The sequence below is a fragment of the Myotis lucifugus genome, unplaced genomic scaffold (genome assembly GCF_000147115.1).
Source record: "Myotis lucifugus unplaced genomic scaffold, Myoluc2.0 scaffold_186, whole genome shotgun sequence".
Taxonomy (NCBI): domain Eukaryota; kingdom Metazoa; phylum Chordata; class Mammalia; order Chiroptera; family Vespertilionidae; genus Myotis; species Myotis lucifugus.
Genome location: NW_005871234.1, coordinates 1,706,728 through 1,727,608, shown reverse-complemented (window position 1 = coordinate 1,727,608; position 20,881 = coordinate 1,706,728). Strand labels below are relative to the sequence as shown.

The 20,881-nt window shown below is 37.0% G+C and overlaps 1 protein-coding gene across 1 annotated transcript in view; it reads right to left on the bottom strand.

The window, feature by feature from the left end:
- The window catches only part of ALMS1 (ALMS1, centrosome and basal body associated protein), a 133,650-nt gene that overhangs the window by 18,664 nt on the left and 94,105 nt on the right, over positions 1-20,881 (bottom strand). The window contains 1 exon segment of the mRNA XM_023760631.1: positions 16,316-17,439. Within this exon segment, the coding sequence (XP_023616399.1) occupies positions 16,316-17,439 (1,124 nt within the window).

Genomic DNA, 20,881 nt, shown 5'->3' with positions numbered 1-20,881 from the left:
TTTCAGTCCGCAGGCCGACGCTCTATCCACTGAGCCAAACCAGTTTCGGCAAGAGATAATGGCTTTTTAAAAAATATATTTTTATTGATTTTAGAGAGGAAGGGAGATAGAAACATCAATGATGAGAGAGAATCATTGATTGGCTGCCTCCTGCATGCCCCACACTGGGGACTGAGCCCACAACCGAGGCATGTGCCCTTGATCAGAATAGAACCTGGGACCCTTCAGTCCACCGGCTGACGCTCTTTCCACTGAGCCAAACTGGTTAGGGCTACATGGCGGTTTTTGTTTTAATTTCTATTATTATGAGCAAACTCACCTGCTGATGCCTTACTCTACACTGGGAAAAGGAAGTAACTGCCACCATTTCAGAGATGTTTCCGGCTTTTGTATGTTTTAGTTTAACTAAAATCTAGGTGAGACTCATTCTCATATTTGTTGATCAGAGACACCATCAGATTCAGAAAAAGAAAAAAAGCTTTTCAACTAAAAATTTACTTTTTAGGTGGAAATAGGAAAACATATCTAATTTAGGAAAAAAGGTCATGTTTCCTTATATGACCCTATATGGCTATTCTTCATGTGGATTGTTATTGCTGACCTTCAGGTAGTCAGGTGCCTGCAAGATGTTCTGCTTCCCCCCCAGGGGAATGGGTTTATGTTAATTCATTTATAACCATTCAAGTTTAGGAACAGAGATACACAACGATAAGTCAGAGTCAAAATTTGAAATATATTCAATGTCATCAAAATAAAATTTTTTGTTGTTGTAAAAAGTTTTTAGTTATGTGGAATTGTAGTTTCAATAATAAAACTTACTAACCAGTAAAGGGTGACACAATCACAAAGTACCTGTCCCAAAAAGAATACTTTTACATAGTTTTAATTCCTAGAGACAAGATTAAAGCTTAAATAAAAAGCAGGAACTCACCTAATTATTATTCAGAACTGGTCCTTTATTTCTGCAGGTATGGTAGATAACTATGGAAAATCTTCCCCAGAAAATTAAAAATGCAGTAGCTCCTCAGAAATTTTCTTTTGTTACATGAATGAGGAAATACTATAGAGATGGAATGATTCTGAATGATGCCAAAATTCAAAGTATGGTCACAAGACTGGATGGTTAAAATGATAACTGAGGTCAAGAAACTAACAACAGGATAGTAAAGTTTCCCAGATAATGACAGGGCTTGGGGTAGGAAAAAAAAAAAAGAAACACATCCTCAACTAATACATGGGAAAAACCAGGTTAACAAATGATCATGAAAATCCTGTAAAGGGCGGTCGAGCTAGACTACAAGGGTCCCAGAAGATCTTCTATCAGGTTTTTAATTATGTTTTGGAAGTGCCACTTCTTTCCCTCCCCACTTTCTCTGCCTTCTCTCAAGTCTTTCCTCTTGGTTTTAACATTTATGAAGGAAGATTGATGACTCTACATGATGACTCGAAAATCTTTATTTCACTTAGGACACACTCATAAAATCATATATCTATGTCTGTTAGATATTTTCACTTGTATATTCTGATCTAACTTCAAGTTTAATAAATGAAATGGGCGCCCTAACCGGTTTGGCTCAGTGGATAGAGCGTCGGCCTGCGGACTCAAGGGTCCCAGGTTCAATTCCGGTCAAGGGCATGTACCTTGGTTGCGGGCACATCCCCAGTGGGGAGAGTGCAGGAGGCGGCTGGTCGATGTTTCTCTCTCATCGATGTTTCTAACTCTCTATCCCTTTCCCTTCCTCTCTGTAAAAAATCAATAAAATATATTTTAAAAAATAAATGAAATGGCTTCATATTTTGGTCAGAATTAGTTCTCTCTTTAGATCTCTCCAATTCTGTTAAGGTGTTCACATATTATTTCAGTTATTTTGAGTAGAAATTTTAAAAGAACCATGGCTATTAATTACCAAGTACAATTGATTAGAGACCAGTTTAACCAAAGAATATTAGATTTTTTCTAATAATTTAGGAATATCACTTTATTTAAAAATCTCTATTGGCAATTAGTTGAACGTAAAAATAAAATCACACCTATGCACACAAAAATAAATTCCATGTGAATTAAGTGTTTAAGAGTGTTGCCTCCTACCCTTAGAATGATGCTTTTAAGTTTTCATCTGTTTAGTGAAAAATAGTACCTGTTAAGGTTGCAATGTTACTATACCGTGGTTAGAAAGTAAGAGCTTATAAATCTTCCACTTTTGGGATTTATCAACATTTTGTCTAAATGTACAATTACTTTTTAAAAATATGCCAAGTGGGCATTTGGAACAACTGTAGATGCTGTGTTTTGGAGATGAAGTTTTATATAGATATTTTAAATCATGCTTGTAAATATGGGTATTAAAATCTACATCTTTTATCTGTTATTATGTAAAAATCAAAGAAAAGCAATTCAAGTATCCCACTCTTATAATGTTATCACATTCTATATTATAATTATGTCTAGATGAATGAACAAATGTTTGTAGCCTGGTTCAAAGGACAGTAGTAGACGAGATTAATCAAAGAACCTGTATGCATATGTGCATAACCCATGGACACAGACAATAGTGTGGTGAAGGTCTGGGGTGGGGGCTGGTGAGGGCTAGAAGGGGTCAATGGGGAAAGAAAAGGGGGCCCCTGTAATACTTACAACAATAAGGATTTTTTTTAAAAAAACCACCAGAGTAAACAGAAAAAAAAAAGGACAGCAGTAATTTTGGAAGTCTCTAAAAGACTCTCTCCTCTCTTGGAAATTACAAAGTGGGGGTAAGATAGATTCTCAACACAAGTAACATTTAATAAAAACAACACACAAAAAACCACCAAGAAAGAAAACCTCTACCTTCCCATAGTATGTGAACTTGTATTTCTAATCTTCCAGCAAAACTAGAAATGGAAATATAGGAATTTTCATGCATTGTAGGTAGGAATAGAGACTGGAAAAGTAAGTATACATCTAGCTTATCATCCATGATTCCACTTCTGGATATATATGCCAAAGACAAGTCTCACACAGGTCCATTAGGGGATATGCACAAGGGTGTGCACTGTGGTGTTTTGTGGTACCGGGAGTTGACAGCAACCTAGGTATCCATTACAGGGAACATACATAAAAGAGGCCATGAACCTAGGAGCACATTTAACTCAACCCTTAGCACATGGAGTTAAAAGAAAATCCTACTTTACTTTGGCATAGAAACTGTGTATAATACTTCTCTAATCCTAATATTTTACTCTGCTTCTAGAAGGATTTATTATGACATTCCAATAGAAATTTCAGGCAGAAACTAGAATGCAATGAAAAACCTGAAGATTCTCTTTTCCAGCTCATAACTAACATTTTGTGTGTGTTTGATCTGTTTGGCTTACCTCACTTTTTAAATTAATGTGAAACAAAAACAACCATAATAGCTTATTAGAAAATACATGCTTTTTGTAATATGAAATAGAAATTTATAAAGAACCCCATAATTTTAAGATAATGTCAATATTTATTTTGATTCAGTTGTGTGTGAATATGTATAGGTAAAATGTTTAGAATATAAATACAGTTTTACATCTTGCTTTTTATTTCTTAATACATCATGAAATGTATTCTTTGGGCTCCAAGATACTGCTTTTTACTTGTTTCTCTCCATATATGATCATAATTGTAAAGACTAATATTAAATCAGCCAATATTATTAAAATATGTAAGAAATACTGGTAAACATTTGATTTGACATTAATGAGATAAAAAATAGAGAAATAATTCATCTCCAACATTTTTCCCTGAACAAAAACTAAAAAAACCTGACCTTTTTTTTTTGTACTGACAATAGTACACTATCCCCCTTCTTCAACTCCAATATACAACCAGAAACTGAGAAAAAGAGATAAGGAATGTTGGGAGAAGGAGTAAGAGAGAAAACACAGAGAGCACAGAGGCAAACACAGCAAGAACACGAGAGAAAGGGAGGAGAGGAGGAGTAACCAGAAAAACAAGACACAGTGAGACAAGACAGTAGGGTGGGAAGGGGAAGAGCGCAGTGCACAGAGTATGGGTGTACAGAGGCATAGAGAAAAGCAGAAAGCATGAAAAGATACAGTAGTGAGAGAAAAGCATGGCCTGTAGAGACTGCATAAATACAGAGAGAGGCACAGAAAGACTGAGTCAAAGAAAGAGTAGGTGTCATCAAAGGAAGGAGGGGAGGATGAATAGCAGCTGCATCTATTCCTATTGACTCTTAAACCTTCAAGTAACAGGTAAAAAATGTGCTGGACACAGAGGTTCAGGACAAAGAAGCATGAGCATATCTGAGGGAATTCAGGTTAAAGACAAGATAGGCAACTCAAAAAAGAAATAGAAATGATCAATAAACATACAAAAGAAAATAAAAATCTCAGTGGATGTGATTTTAAAAATGTAAAGCAGAATAGATACCATATTTCAGGCCTATCTGCTTGGCAAATGCTAACAAGAATGCCATTGTCAAGTACTGACCAAGTTATTATTATTATACATTGCTAGTGAAAAAATAATTTATTTCAGGAGGACAACTTAATAGTGTAGACTAAAATTTTTTTAAAAAAATCCTCACCCAAGGATATGTTATTGATTTTTAGAGAGAAAGGAAGGGGGGGAGGGGAAGAAACATCCATAGGTTGCCTCCAGTATGTGCCCTGACCAGAGATGGAACCCACAACCTTTTGGAACACAGGATGATGCTGGATTAAACATTTTGAATAATCCAGAAATTTCATGTTAGAAATGTATCTCAAGGAAACAGAAAAAATCCATAGAGATGTAACAAGATAATTCATCAAACTGCAGATAATGATGAAAATTTCAAAACAATTTAAATATTTCTCATTAGGTAACTAATTAGATAAATTTTATCTAATTTTATCCTGTATATTTATACAATGAAACCCATAAAGCCAGTAAAAATGACTACATTAATCTGCATCTGACATAGAAAGATGTCTATGATATATTAAGTGTAAAGTTTCAGAACAATATACATAATATGATTTCTTTTACTTGTTTCTCTTCATATATGAACATGAGTGTAAAGACTATTGAAATCTGTTTTATAAAAATGTAAGAAACACTGGTAAATACTTAATCTTATTCTCTCATTAAAGTCTCTTCATTAGGTATTTAGCTACATTAGAACATGGACATAATGAAATAGATTCAACATACGCAGATATGTGAATCATAAAATACAAACCTGGAAGCTTATTTGTGAAAATGTTAATCGATTTTGACTATTTCAGGACAGTGAGAATTATGGGTGATTTCCAAGTTTTTTATACCTTTTATATTATCTGAACTCTTTACATTTAGTTATCTTTTACCTTTATGCTCAAAGGAAATAAAGAGAAATCTTTTTTGATAAAATATTTGGTAATAAAGAGGGACAAAATAAAGTGGTAGAAGCACCAGGTAAAATCATCCACAGTCTATGAGGAACCAAGATATAAGCACAGTTCTAGTTGAGAAGAAGCCTAAGGAAAAGACAGAAATCCAAAATAAAAGATAGAGAAACACAGAGAAAACAGATGAATGAATTTTAGAAAATATGATAGCATAAAGACAGGCTTAATGAACCTTTTCTTCTTCAATAACCAAAAGACAAACAAAGAGCAACAAAAAGTGAAAAGAATATTCAGAATCTAGGGAAAGGACTCAACTTAGACCAAAAAAATTCCAGAAATACTGTCTAGAGAAACTGTTACCAAAGGCAGCTCTGAGTTAACAAAAGAGATGGAAAAAAAAAAAAGAAAAAAATAAAAAAGAGAGAGGAAAAAAACAAAAACAAAAACAAAACAAAAAAACAAAAGAGAAGGGAACTAGACTGGCTGGGCCTGATTGAGTCTGGAAATTATACATAATCAGGCTTAAGTCTGGAAGTTACCACTTCAGACACCCCAGGGGATAGCCAAATCCCTGCGAAGGGTATTAACACCCCTCTGCCCTCCATGTAGGGATGAAGGAATGCTTTTCCAAACTCCCAGGGGGACAACCAGTCCACGGAGATTATGACCTGGGTGAGGGGTGTAGTTGGGGGAGGAATCTTACCTAAAAATAGACAAACATGTAAATTGACCGTACCTTTGCTACACTAACCAGCCAATCAGGAGTATGCAAATTAATCCAACAAAGATGGCGGTTAATTTGCATACGTAGGCTCCAAGCAGCAGAGTGAAGACTGAAGGCGAGCCGGAGCAGCGAAGACGGAAGACTGAGGGCAGCTCCAGCCAGAGCAGCGAAGACGGAAGGCGGCTCCGGCTGGAGCGAAGGCCTGAGTCCTGGGTGCCGGAGGAAAATCGGTGCCAGGAGCCAGGAGAAGGGAAGGCCTATTGCATGAATCTCTTTGTGCAACAGGCCTCTAGTCTATATATATAAAAGTCTAAGCGGCCATTACGACTGGTTGACCACTTGACCAGTTGCTATGATGTACTGACCACCAGAGGGCAGAGGCTCAATGCAGAAGCTTCCCCCTGGCGGTCAGAGCGCTCCCACAGCCAACCTCCTGTGGCCAGCCAACCTCCCGCGGTTCCTCCCCCTGGCCGGCCAGCCCTGATTGGCTCAATCACAGGCCAGGCTGAGGGACCCCACCTGTGCATGAATTTGTGCACCGGGCCTCTAGTAAACAATAAAGAAGAAAGTCTCTTGCTAGACACTGGGCAGTAGAAGCCAAGATGGCACAGGGGGAGGTCCTTCTACTTTGAGGCATGTGCAGCAGGAGTCAAATGGTGACCATAATGGGGAGATGTCTAGCCTGGGAAAAGGATAAGATTGGATGAGGGCATGAAACCCCAGAAGATCTAAGAAAGAGACTGAATAGGGGCAGGACCCAGCACAAGCCCAGGAAGGATTCGGAAAGAGAAGTTAGTTTGAAAGAAAGCCTGCTTTCTCTTAAGCCCAAGGTAATATAATCAAAGCTTAACAAAGGCCAATCTGAGTAATACACATGTACCAGTCAGTTCAAATGTGTTATCTTTCTGTAGCAGCTGTGAGGTTCTAAGCATGGGCCTAGGTGTAGCAGTGCAGTGCCTGCTGACTCAGAGACTAAGATAGCTAGATGGGGACAGACACTGAACTGAACTAAGCTTTAGCATGGACTGAACAGAACTATGAAGTTTCAGACACCTCTTGGCTAATGGCATAGAATTTCTGGGCCCTGGTCCTCCTGGGCTCAGTGAGGACAAGTGTGGGCTTGCTGCCCCAGAGGCTGGACTTCCCCCACAGCGAGGCAGAACTTAGCCATCTGTTTGTGGATGAGACACTGGGCACCTGGAAACAGTCTATTGCTTCTACTCCAATAAATCTTACCACTACACCTCATCTTCCTATGCATAGGTCCCCGAAATGCTTTCCTCGTGACTCTGTGGAAGAACCCTATTTCCACTGGCAACAAAACAACTGGGACCAAATTTAAGGAGCTGTCACAAAGCTCTTCCTACAGAAAGAATATACTTAACACTAAATTGTACACTTAAATGGTTAAGATGATAAATTTTATGTATTGTGTTTGTTTTAACACAATAAAAAGGTCATTTCCCCAGTCTGAAATGGAATTTTGTATAATAAACAGAACAGGAAAAAAAGATGATAAAATTTAAACCAAACATACTTGTTATAATTTTTAACTTAAGCAAAATAAATTCACTTCAAAAGAAAACCCTCACATGCGGGGGGGGCAGTTAAATTCAACTAGATGCTACTAACACTGGAGCAAAATGACTTAGAAGAGCTAAGAATAAAAAGATGGGCAAAGATCAATTATGCAAATGTACATTTAAAAATTGCATTGGATGAAACAGAATCAAAGACAAAATATGTTAAAAATGGAAAATGAACTTACTTTGGACAATTTACAGTGTAATTCATAGTGATTAAAAACTGTTATCTATATTGTATATGCCAGACATAAACTTATACATAAACCTTCAATTACCACAAAGATAAATCAACTTTCAATTATATTCTTTGAAATCCTTAATGGATCAAGGAAACCAATATTTGGGAAGAATATAATAAATATAATTAGCCGGAACCGGTTTGGCTCGGTGGATAGAGCGTCGGCCTGCGGACTGAAAGGTCCCGGGTTCGATTCCAGTCAAGGGCATGTACCTGGGTTGCGGGCACATCCCCAGTGGGGGGTGTGCAGGAGGCAGCTGATCGATGTTTCTCTCTCATAGATGTTTCTAACTCTCTATTCCTCTCCCTTCCTCTCTGTAAAAAAAATCAATAAAAATATATTTAAAAAAAATAAATATAATTAACAAAGATGATATGCTACACATATTCATATAATTAGAATGTTATACTCTGTATAGAGACTCTACCTCCTTTATAACACCCTCGGAGTACTTAGTCATACATTGTTACAAGTCTCTATATATCCTTAAAACAGAAATAGAACTGAGCACAATCTCTAGTCACAATACAGCAAAATTAATATGCAGTGAGACAATAAATCTAAGCAATGGAATTAAAAAAAATTCTCTCCTAAACTCCTCTTGGGTCAAACAGGAAATCCAAAGCTATATTATAAAACATCTAAAAGGAACTACTAATAAAAATACCACGGGTCAAAATCTACCAGTTATATACATTTTTTTTCCACTTGGATATCAACAGAATTGAATGAAGCAGTGCTCCCATCCTTATAACCACTACCACCATCAATAACAACAAAACTATACCAACTTTAATTTCGTGAATTTTCTTGAAGCCTCAGAAAGTTGAGCTCAGAGGCCAACTCTGGTCCTAAATCTAAGAAGAGACTGCTGGTTACCTGGAAGAGATATAACTGGATAGGATTAAGAAGGTTCGAGATGGGATTAAGTGCTGGAGACCAAGTGTGCCCTGACAAGAGTGTGAAGCCCTTGGGGGCTATAGAAATTGAGGGAGTCTGCACCCCTTTGCTGACTATTTTTCTATGAACTCCACCAGGAAAACGATTGAAGAGTTTTATGAAAGTGTCCATTATAGTGCAGACCCAGGAAAGTGAAACAGCAGCTGTTGCGGGAAGGGCACAAAACTACCTGGGAGGGATGTCAGCAAAACTGGTAGAATAGGGAGAGCTCCAGGAACCTGCCCCTTTACTAGGCCCAAAAATCTGACAAAAACTGTCAAAATCAATCTTATCAAAACTCTGAAATACAAAGGTACATGGCAACTAAAGAAAAGCAAGAGCAAGGCCAAATAAACAAAGTAGGAGAGCGCTTTGTGGCTTTTTACTTAGCGTTGCTTGCCCCACTCCTATTCCCCCTTCCCTGGCAAAGTATTTCTGGAATGCAAGGATGGTTTAACAGTGGTTCTCAACCTGTGGGTCTCGACCCCTTTGGCGGTCCAATGACCCTTTCACAGGGGTCACCTAAGACCATCCTGCATATCAGATATTTACATTACAATTCATAACATAGCAACATTACAGTTATGAAGTAGCAATGAAAATAATTTTATGTTTGGGTCACAACATGAGGAACTGTATTTAAAGGGCCATAAGGTTGAGAATCACTGGTTTAACACGATTATCAATATACACCATATTAATAGAATTAAAAAAAAACACCCATATGATCATCTCAATAGGTGCTGAATTATTTGGCAAACACCAAAATCCTTTCATGGTAAAAACACTCACCAAAATAGGAAAAAAAGGTAACTTCCTCAGCACAATAAAGGTCATATGTGGAAATACCCAGCTAAAACCATTCTCAACGGCAACAGACTGAATGCTTTCCTAAGATCAAAAACAAACAATGGTGCCTTGCTTTTACCACTTCTATTTGTCACTCTACTGGAAGTTCTAGCCAGACCAATTAGGCAAGAAAAATAAAGGGCACCCAAATCGAAAAAGGAAGACTATCTCTATTCACAGATAATATAGCTTCATATATAGAAAATCCTAAAAAATCTGCAAGAAGTCCCAGCCGGTTTTGTTTAGTGATTAGAGCATCAGTCATGTACTAAAGGATCACAGGTTCGATTCTGGTCAAGGGCACATACCTCAGTTGCAAGCTCAATTTCTGGCCAGGTTGGGGCGTATGCAGGAGGCAACCAGACAATGTGTCTCTCTCACATCGATGTTTCTCCCCCTCCCTTCCACTCTCTTTAAAAATCAATGGAAAAAATACCCTTGGGTGAGGATTAACAATAACAACAACAACAAAAACCTGCAAGAAAACTATTAAAATTAATAGTCAGGTTGCGTAATACAAGACCAACATGCAAAAATCAGCTGAATATCTATAACACTAACAATGAACAATGCAAAAACAATTACATTTAAAATCGCATCAAAAATAAAAATAAAAATCATATGGCATACCAAAGGACCCCAAATAGCCAAAACAGTCTTGAAAAAAAATAAGGTTGGAGGTCTTATACTTCCTGATATCAAAATTTATTTTAAAAGGTAGAGTAAACCCAAACAGTGTGTACTGGCATACTGTAGACCAGGGGTCCTCAAACTTTTTAAACAGGGGGCCAGTTCACTGTCCCTCAGACCGTTGGAGGGCCGGACTATAGTTAAAAAAAAAACTATGAACAAATTCCTATGCACACTGCACATATCTTATTTTGAAGTAAAAAAACAAAACGGGAACAAATACAATATTTGTATTTGCATGTGGCCCGTGGGCCATAGTTTGAGGACCCCTGCTGTAGACAGACACATAGACCAATGGAATAGAATAGAGAGCCCAGAAATAAACCCTTACATATATGGTCAAATGATTTTTGACAAGGGTGCCAAGACCATTCAACAGGGAAAAGACTGTCTTTTTTCAACAACTAGTGCTGGGACAACAAAATATCCATGTGCAAAAAGATAAAGTTAAAGCCTTACCTTAACACCGTATACAAAAATTACTGTGCTCATGGATTGGTAGACTTAATATTGTTAAGATGGCAATAAATCCCAAAGCCAACACAGACTTAATACAATTAATATCAAAATCCTAATGACCTTTTCAGCAAAAACTGAAAAGCTGATCTTAATATTCACATGGAGATACAAAGGATTTAAATAGCCAAAACAGTGTTGGAAAAGAACAAAGTTGGAGGAATCACCTTCTCAGTTCTTTCCACAAAGCTACAGTAATCAAAATAGTGCAGTAATGGCATACAAATAGGAATACAGATAAAAAGAATAAAACTGAAAGTCTAGAAATAAATCCTCAATTATATGGTCAATTGAGTTTTGACAATGAAGCCTAGATCACTCAAGGGAGAAAGAATAGTTTCTTCAATAACTGGTGCTGAGACAATTGAATATCCATGTGGAAAAGAATGAAGTTTTGACCCTTACCTCATATTATATACAAAAATTAACTCAATATGTCAAAAATGCAAATGAAAGAGCTAAAAGTATAAAAAATTTAAAATAAAAGGAAAAATCTTTATGACTTTGGACTTAGCAATGGTTTCTTAGATATGACACCAAAAGCACAAGCAACAAAAGATAGGGATACTGGGCTCTTCATCAAACTGTAAACTGTTGTGGCCTAGCCAACATGGCTCAGTGCTTGGGCATTGACCAATAAAGCAGGAGTTCACGGTTTGATTCCTGGTCAGGGCACATGCCAGGTTGCGGGCTTCATCCCTAGTAGAGGCATGCAGGAGGCAGCCAATGAATGATTCTCTCTCATCACTGATGTTTCTAGCTCTCTCTTCCTCTTCCTTCCTCTCTGAATAAAAATATATATATATATAAATTTTTTTAAAGTAAACTGTTTTGCCTTGGACAGTAACAAGTGAAAAGACACCCAGAGAATGGGAACAAATATTTGCAAATTATATATCTGATAATAGTAATCAATCCAGAATATATAAATAAATCTTACAACTCAAAAACAAAAAGCAAACAGCAATTAAAAAGTAGGTAAAGACTTGAATAGACATTTCCCCAAAGAAGATACAAATGACCAACAAGCACATGAAAAGATGCTTAGACGTCATTAGTCATGCAGGACAGGGAAGGCAGATCATAACCACCATCAAAATGACAATTAAGTATAAAATACCATCTCATTTATACTAGGATGCCCCCACCCCCCCAAAAAAAGGTAAATAAAGATAGTTGGTGGACCTAGGGACATTGTAACCCTCAGACATTGCTAATGGAATGTAAAATAAATGTAGCCACTGTGGAAAAACAGTTTGACAATTCCTCAATAAGCTAAACATAGAATTACCACATGGCTCAGTATTTCCACTCCTAGGTATATTCTCAAAAGAAATGTTTATAGCTATTCAAATAAAAACCTGTAGCCTGGCTGGCATGGCTTAGTGATTGAGCATCTACCTATGAACCAAGAAGTCACGGTTCGATTCCTGGTCAGGGCACATGTCTGGGTTGCGGGATCGACTTCCAGTAGGGGGTGTGCAGGAAGCAGACAATCAGTGATTTTGTCTTATCATTGATGTTTCTATCTTTCGCTCCCTCTCCCTTTCTGAAATCAATAAAAAATATTTTTAAAAACAGAAAAAGAAAACTTGTACAAAAATGTTCATATCAGCTGTATTCACAATAGCTAAAAGGTGGACACACACTCAAATGTCTATGAGTGGATGAATGGATAAAATGTGGTATATAGCCGAAACCGGTTTGGCTCAGTGGATAGAGCGTCGGCCTGCAGACTGGGGGGTCCTGGGTTCGATTCCGGTCAAGGGCATGTACCTGGGTTGCGGGCACATCCCCAGTGGGAGATGTGTGGGAGGCAGCTGATCGATGTTTCTAACTCTCTATCTCTCTCCCTTCCTCTCTGTAAAAAATCAATATATTTTTAAAAAAATGTGGTATATACATGCAATGAAGCACTGATTCATGCTAGAACATGGAGGAACCCCCAAAACATTAAGCTAAAGGAGCCTGACCCAAAGGTCATATATTGTATGATTCCATTTATATGAAATAACCGGAACAGGCAAGTTCATAGAAATAAGAAAGTTAAGTGGTTCTGAGAGGCTGTTGGGAAGAGAGAATAGAGTTTGCTTAATGGGTGTGAGATTTCCCCTGGGTGATGAAAAGTTGTTGAACTAGATAGTGGTGATGATTATAAAACATTGTGAATGACCCTAGCTGGTTTGGCTCAGTGGATGGAGTGTTGGCCTGTGGACTGAGGGGTCCCGGGTTCGATTCCGGTCAAGGGCACATGCCTGGGTTGCGGGCTCTATCCCTGGGGGACGTGCAGGAGGCAGCCGATGGATGTTTCTCTCTCTCTCCCTCCCTCTCCTTTCCTCTCTGAAATCAATAAAAATATTTTTAAAAACTCTCAAAAAATCATTGTGAATGTACTCAGTGCCACTAAACTGCGCACTTTAAAAATCATTAAAATGATAAACTTTATTTTTTAAAATATATTTTTATTGACTTCAGAGAGGAAGGGAAAGGAAGAGAGACAGAAACATCAATGATGAGAGGGAAGAATCATTGATCAACTGCCTCCTGCACGCCCCCTACTGGGGATTGAGCCCGAAATCAGACATGTGCTTGTTGACCAGAATCAAACTCGGGACTCCATTCCACAGGCCAATGCTCTATCCACTTAGCCAAACCAGCTAGGGCAAAATGATAAATTTTATGTTATGTGTATCTATTTTACCTCACACAAAAATCCCTCCTTAGAGCCTTTTCCCTTATCTCTTCTACGGAACAAAAAGCCTTAATCTGTGCCATTTCCAATTCTTTTTTTACTTAAAGTGATATTGTACTATTTATATATGTAATCACTATCATTTGTCAAAACTCATCAAGTCATACACTCTCAATTATAATATTTATGATAAACTATCTGAACGTCTTGTGCCTTCTTTTGTCTAGACTAGCAGTCTCTAAATTATTTAATTATGCAGTCCTACAGGAAAAAAAATACATGTATTTTAATCTTTACTCAAGGGTATTTTTATTTACTTATTTATTAAAATATATTTTATTGATTTTTTACAGAGGGGAAGGGAGAGGGATAGAGAGTTAGAAACATCGATGAGAGAGAAACATCGATCAGCTGCCTCCTGCACCATCCCTAGTGGGGATGTGCCCGCAACCAAGGTATATGCCCTTGACTGGAATCAAACCTGGGACCCTTGAGTCCGCAGGCTGACGCTCCATCCACTGAGCCAAACCAGTTAGGGTTACCCAAAGGTATTTTTAAAAATTGATTTGAGAGAGAGAGCATCAACTTGTCTTCACATTTCTTCATTTATTTTAAAAAGTCATGTTGTAGCTCACTTCTCTCTGGCTTCCATAATTTTCTTTCACTCTATATTTCCTTTAAAAAAATAATTTTTTTTAATTTTGTGTGTGTGTGTTTAAAAGCAACTCAAAATGTCTTGAAAGACAGAGAGAAATGAATCAACAAAAAAACGAAACAAAAAACCCCAGGCAATATTGGTTAGAATGGAGGTCATTCTAAACTAAAAGCTCCCCAATGGCAGGGATATACTTTGCAGATTCTGAAGCAGTTAGAGCAGCGGTTCTCAACCTGTGGGTCACGACCCCTTTGAGGGTCGAATGACCCTTTCACAGGGGTCGCCTAAGACCATCGGAAAACGTATATATAATTACATATTGTTTTTGTGATTAATCACTATGCTTTAATTATGTTCAATTTGTAACAATGAAAATACATTCTGATATCAGATATTTACATTACAATTCATAACAGTAGCAAAATTACAGTTATGAAGTAGCAATGAAAATAATTTTATGGTTGGGGGTCACCACAACATGAGGAACTGTATTAAAGGGTCGCGCCATTAGGAAGGTTGAGAACCACTGAGTTAGAGAGAAACATTGATGTACAAGAGGAACACCAATCAATAGGTTGCCTCCCTTATGTGCCCTAACTGGGGAACTAATTAGCAACCTAGGTATCTGCCCTGATGGGGAATTGAACCCGAAACCTTTTTGGTGTATGGAATGACACTCAACTAACTGGCCAGGCAATATTTTTGAGCATAAATTACCAAAGTAGATATTTGCAGTGTGGGGCAAAAGTAAATTTACAGTTGTTTATACAGAAAATGCAATAATTAGAATAATAATACAGGAGTAACTTTCACATACAACTGTAAACCTACTTTTGCCTCACCCTGTATTTATAAATTATGTTATTACTGTACTCATCTATGTATATAAAAGCCTAAGTGACCGAATGACCACCCGGGGGCAGACACTCAACGCAGGAGTTGCTCCCTGATGGTCAGTGCGCTTCCATAGCCAACCTCCCATGGCTGGCCAACTTCCCGTGGTCCCTCCCCACCAGGCAGCCGGCCCCGATCGCCGGCAGGCCAGGGACCCCACCTGTGCATGAATTCATGCACTGGGCCCTCTAGTATAATATAAACATATATAAAATGTAAGTTTTAAAAGTTTGAGAAAAAATAAACCTAATATTTTTCTTTCTATACTCCAAAGAACAAGCATCACTCTTTATAAAGCATTCTTTGGGCACACTAAATTTTATTCTTGGGTTAAATTATGTTGACCCTTTGTGAGATGTCTTTGCTGAACACTATAGTAAAGTCATATTAGCCTTATAGGCATTATTACTGAACCTACTGTAAGGATGCTGCTGAGGACTCTATTACACTGTGGTTCCTTTTTTATGAGGACAGATGAGTAAATTTCTTCTAGGTTTTAGTACCAGAAATATGTAATGCTTTTGAGAATTCGGTTTGTTTTTATATTATAGACTTGTGATTGATCACAAAATTCTAGCAATACTAACTGGTAGAAAACAAAGCAAAATTTGTGACTCACAACCATATCTATAAGGTACATTTTATCTCTCTCTAGCATCAACTTGTCTTCCCATAATTCACAAATCTTCATTTATTTATTCTTAAAAGTCATGTTGTAGCTCACCTCTCTCTGGCTTCCATAATTTTTTTCATTCGAATTCTTTTTTCCTTTTAAAAAATCATATTATTGTGTGTGTGTGTGTGTGTTTAAAAGCAACTCAAAATGTCTTGAAAGACAGGGAGAAATGAATCAACAAAAAACAAATTTACAAAACCTCGGCAATATTGTTCAGAATGGAGGTCATTCTAAACTAAAAGCTCACCGGTGCCAGGGATATACTTTGTAGATTCTGAAGCAGTTAGCAGCAAAGCCCTTCATCCAAAGGATAATTTGTAAATGAGTGTTGATGAAAAGAATGACAACTCACAATAGCACTGTACTACACTTTCTCACTCTTTTCCAGTTGGTAAGGAATATTAGTGAGGAAAGGGCAAATGGCTTTTTCCACCTGTGTGCAAAGCTTAATTAAAAGTCCATGAAAAAGGCAGTCACATTGCCAGATGCAATTTGTAGCCATGTACCTGGATGTGTTTCTTTCTGGTGTGTTCAGAAGTCATTTGGGGACAACTCAATGCTTTCTTCTTGTTCTTGCTCTGCTTCTCAGTGTATCTCCTCTGATGGTCAGTGATACTGCTGTATAATTTAACTCTCCTGGGTGACAGACAAACTCTTTCATGGCCAAAAGCCTGGATCAATCGGGCAGTGTCAATGGTGGAAAGAGAGCTGCTCCTTTCATGCAAAGTCACTTCTTTATCTGTTTGGGTCAATATATCTGATTCCACAGGAGAAGTTGTGGTGGAAATGGCAGGATCTGTGAGCAGCTCACTCTCCTCTGAGGGTCTAGAATCTGAAGAAGTATTGTTTATATAACAAAAATTTGGCTGTTTTCTCAGGATATATTTATCAAATTTAAGCTGTTCAATTTTAATCTGATTGGACCTTCCAGCTTGATGAGTAGAAAGCACCTTGTTTTTAAGATCTATGTTTTTATGGCATTTCCCCACACTTTTATACCGCTTCTTTTTCTGAAGCTTGTTTCTCTGTTGCTGTCTACCATTCCATTCCTTAGTATCTCGCTGCCCTCTGCTATCATCCTGTGTACTTTCTGAGGGCCAAAGAGAATGTGTGATAGGATTCTGAAGAAGTTTAGCCAAACGATCAAGTCGCTCCACCAAGGATAGTTCTTTTCCACCCCTGAACTCGTGAGATTTTTGTTGCTTCTGTCGCTCCTGATACTTGTTCCAGAGTTCATTCAAACTTGTAATGTGCTGAGTTGTGGGCTCTGGGGTGACCTTACGATTCTTTTTTTGATCATTAATCTGTTTGTCACATTTTGTATAATCTCCAGCCTGACTTTTAGTAGACTGTATCATTTCTTTGTTTCCCAAGTTTACATTGATATGGAGGCTCTCTATTCTAGTACATTCTGTCTTTTCCTCAGTTTGATAAGAGGAAGGAAGACTAATATGGTCTTTGTCTGGATGATGCTGGAAGAAATCTTTCCAAGGATGCCCCATGAAAACACTTCTCCCTAAGGATTCATGGCAAAAATCTCGATCACTTGGTAGGTGCACTGGATGATGAAAGTAAAACTTGGCTGTCCTGAACACAGAATGGGTAGTATTTTCAAATTCCGAACTGGACTCTGAAAAGGAGAAAAAAAAGATTTTGAAGAACTTTCAAAATATTTTCATTTCCTTTAGAAATAGTATTCAAACTTAATTCTTTAGAAACAGAAGAAAAAGAAAGAACAGTTTATATAAAGTTTCAGAAAATTCACTGCCTGAACAAAGGATTTATGCCTTGTGCCTAAGTGGCTCGAGTGGCATGGTAAACATTTAAGAGACGCAGGGTCAGAAGACCTGGATTCTGGGTAGAACTCTGTCACAAACTGGCTGGGTGAGCTTGAGAAAGGAGCTTTAGTCCTCGGGACTGTAACAGCAGCTGCTTTGTACTAACTGCTTGCTATGTGTGGGGTATTATGATCAGTGCTCTCTATGTTTTTCCCCTTTTTATTCAATCATGTTGAGAAATCTGAGAGATATGCCTTACTAACCCCTCTTTCAGCTAAGAAACCTGAGAATTCATTATCAGAAATTAAATGCGTGGGATAAAAAAGAAAAACTCTTTACATGTTCTAGAGCCTCTTAAAATTTCTTTCTGTGGGCCATCTTCACATTTCTTCCTCCAATGTTTTTTTACTGTGGTAAAATATACCTAATACAAAATTTACCATCCTCCAAATTCACTTTTTGACAGGCATTCTATGTAAAAATGGGCATTTTTAGATGTAATAATATCTAACAATCATAACCCCCCAGATGGAAATAGTAATATAGGATCAATATATATTTTGGTGTTTCAAGTTATAGGTAGAAACAAAGAAATATATATGCATGCAACAAAGTAACACTTGTAACTACAGGATCCTTTTCACTTACACCACAGATTACTGACAACTAAGGTTTTTATTAAATACTCTTATAATCCCTAAGGCAATTTCCCCAGAACATAGTAAGACACATGAAATCTGCTTTTATGTCTAAAGTACAATCTGCCCTGGGTAGGTAGCTAAATTGGTTAGAACATCATCCCAATATACCAAGGATCCCAATATACCAAGGTTGTGGGTTTGATCCCTGTTCAGGGCACTTATAAGAATCAACCAATGAGTGCATAAATAAGTGAGACAACAGTCGTAGCTGGTTTGGCTCAGTGGACAGAGTGTCGACCTGCAAACTGAAGGGTCCCAGGTTCGATTCTGGTCAAGGGCACATGCCCGGGTTGTGGGCTCTATCCCCAGTGGGGGGCATGCAGGAGGCAGCTGATCAATGATTCTCTCTCATCAATGATGTTTCTATCTCTTTCTCTTTCTCCCTCTCCCTTCCTCTCTGAAGTCAATAAAAAAATTTTTAAAAGAACAACAAAAAAATAAGTGAGACAAAAATCAATGTTTCTCTCTCTCCCCTTCCTCTCTCTAAAATTAACTTAAAAAAAATAGCCAGGAAGGAGAGAAAAATGGGAGATATCTGTAATACTATCAATAATAAAAAATATATATTAAAAAAAGGGAAATCTTCACAATACATGCTCAATGTAGATGAACCTTGAAGACATTGTGCTGAGAGAAATAAGCCAGACACAAAAGTATAATATTGTATGATTCCACTTATATGAAGTAGATAGGAGAGGCAAATTCACTGGAACAGAGACTAGAATGGTGATGTTAGGGGCCAGGAGGAAGGGGGTAGAGGAAGTTAGTGTTTGATGGGAATAGAGTTTCAGTTTGAGAAGATGAAGTAATTCTGGAGATGGATGGAGGTGATGGTTGTACAACTATGCGAATGTACTTAATGTCACTGAACTGTATACTACAAAATGGTCAAACCAGTAAATTTTGTTATGTATATTTCACCACAATAAAAAAAATGTAACAACTTCAAAAAAATAACAATAACCCAGACAGTATGGCTTGGTGGTTGATTGTTGACCTATGAACTATTTGATAAGACAAAATATCCATTTATGATCAAACCCTCAATAAAATGAGTATAGAAGGAAAAGTACCTTAACATAATAAATACCATATATCACAAACCCTCAGCCAATATCATACTCAATGGTGAAAAACGGAAAGCTTTCCTCTAAAATCAGGAACAAGAAAAGGATGCCCACTCTTATACGACACAGTTCTGGAAGTCCTATTCAGAGCAATCAGGCAAGAGAATAAACTTAAAAGGATAGAAATAATAACAAAATCTGCTCCCCAACCGCACCAGAATGCAATTAGAAATCAATAGCAGAATAAAATTTGGAAAACTCGTATATGTGAAAATTAAATAAAATATTCCTAAGTAACCTATGAGTTAAAGAAGAAATCAAAAGAGAACCAGAAAATACTTTGTAATAAATGGTAATAAACTTATGAGATGCACCTAAAGCCAAAAGGGAAATTTATAATAGAATATGCCTGTATCAAGAAAGAAGAAAGATCAAGTAAAGAAGCCTAAACTTTATCTTAAGACATTGGGAAAAGATTAAACTAAAACTAAAGCAAACAGAAGGAAGGCAATCATAAAAATTAAGGTGAGAATTCATGAAATAGAGAATTATAAAAAGAAGAAAATAATAGAAAACAAAGGCTGGTTCTCTGAAAAGATTTAAAAAAAAAATCAACAAACTTTTAGTTAGACTGACCAAGAAAAAAATAAGACTTATATCCAAAATGAAAGAGGGACCATTATTACCAATAAATAAATCTTATTTATTTACTGAACTAAAAAGAATTATAAAGGAATACTATGAACTAAATTAGATAATTTAGATATAATGAACATATCCAATTCCTAGGAAGCCACAAACTATTGAAACTGACTCAAGAAGTAATACACAATCTGAAAAGACCTAAAGCAAGTGAAGAATTTGAATTAGTAATAATAAAAAATTACCTACAAAGAAAAGTCCAGGCGCAGATGGTTTCACCCCTGAATTTTATTAAACATTTAAAGAATTATTGATTTTTCAAATTCATTTTATGAGGCCAGTGGTACCCTGATAATAAAACCCAACAAAGACATCACCAGAAAACTACAAGTCAACAGCTCTTACAAACATAAACAAAAAAAAAATCCTCATCAAAATATTAGCAAATGAAATCTAGCAACATATAAAAAGAATTATACAGCATGACCAAGTGGGATTTACCCCATGAATGGAAGTTTGGCTTAACACAATACGAAATACACATGATGTATTATAGAATTGTACTTCTGAAACCTATATAATTTTATTAACCAAAGTCACCCCAATACATTCAATTTAAAGATTAAAAAAAACCCCACTCATTTGATAATCTGAGACACAGAAAAAGCATTTGACAAAATCTAACCCCTTCCTTGATAAGAACACTCAACAAACTAGGAATAGAGGGAACTTCCTCAATCTGATAAAGGGCTTCCATGAAAAACACACAGCTAAAATCATACTTATGAAAGATAGAATGTCTGCCTCCTAGACAGGAATATATAAAGATGTCTGCTTTTGCCACTTCTATTTAACATTATACTTGAGGTGTTAGCCATAGCAAT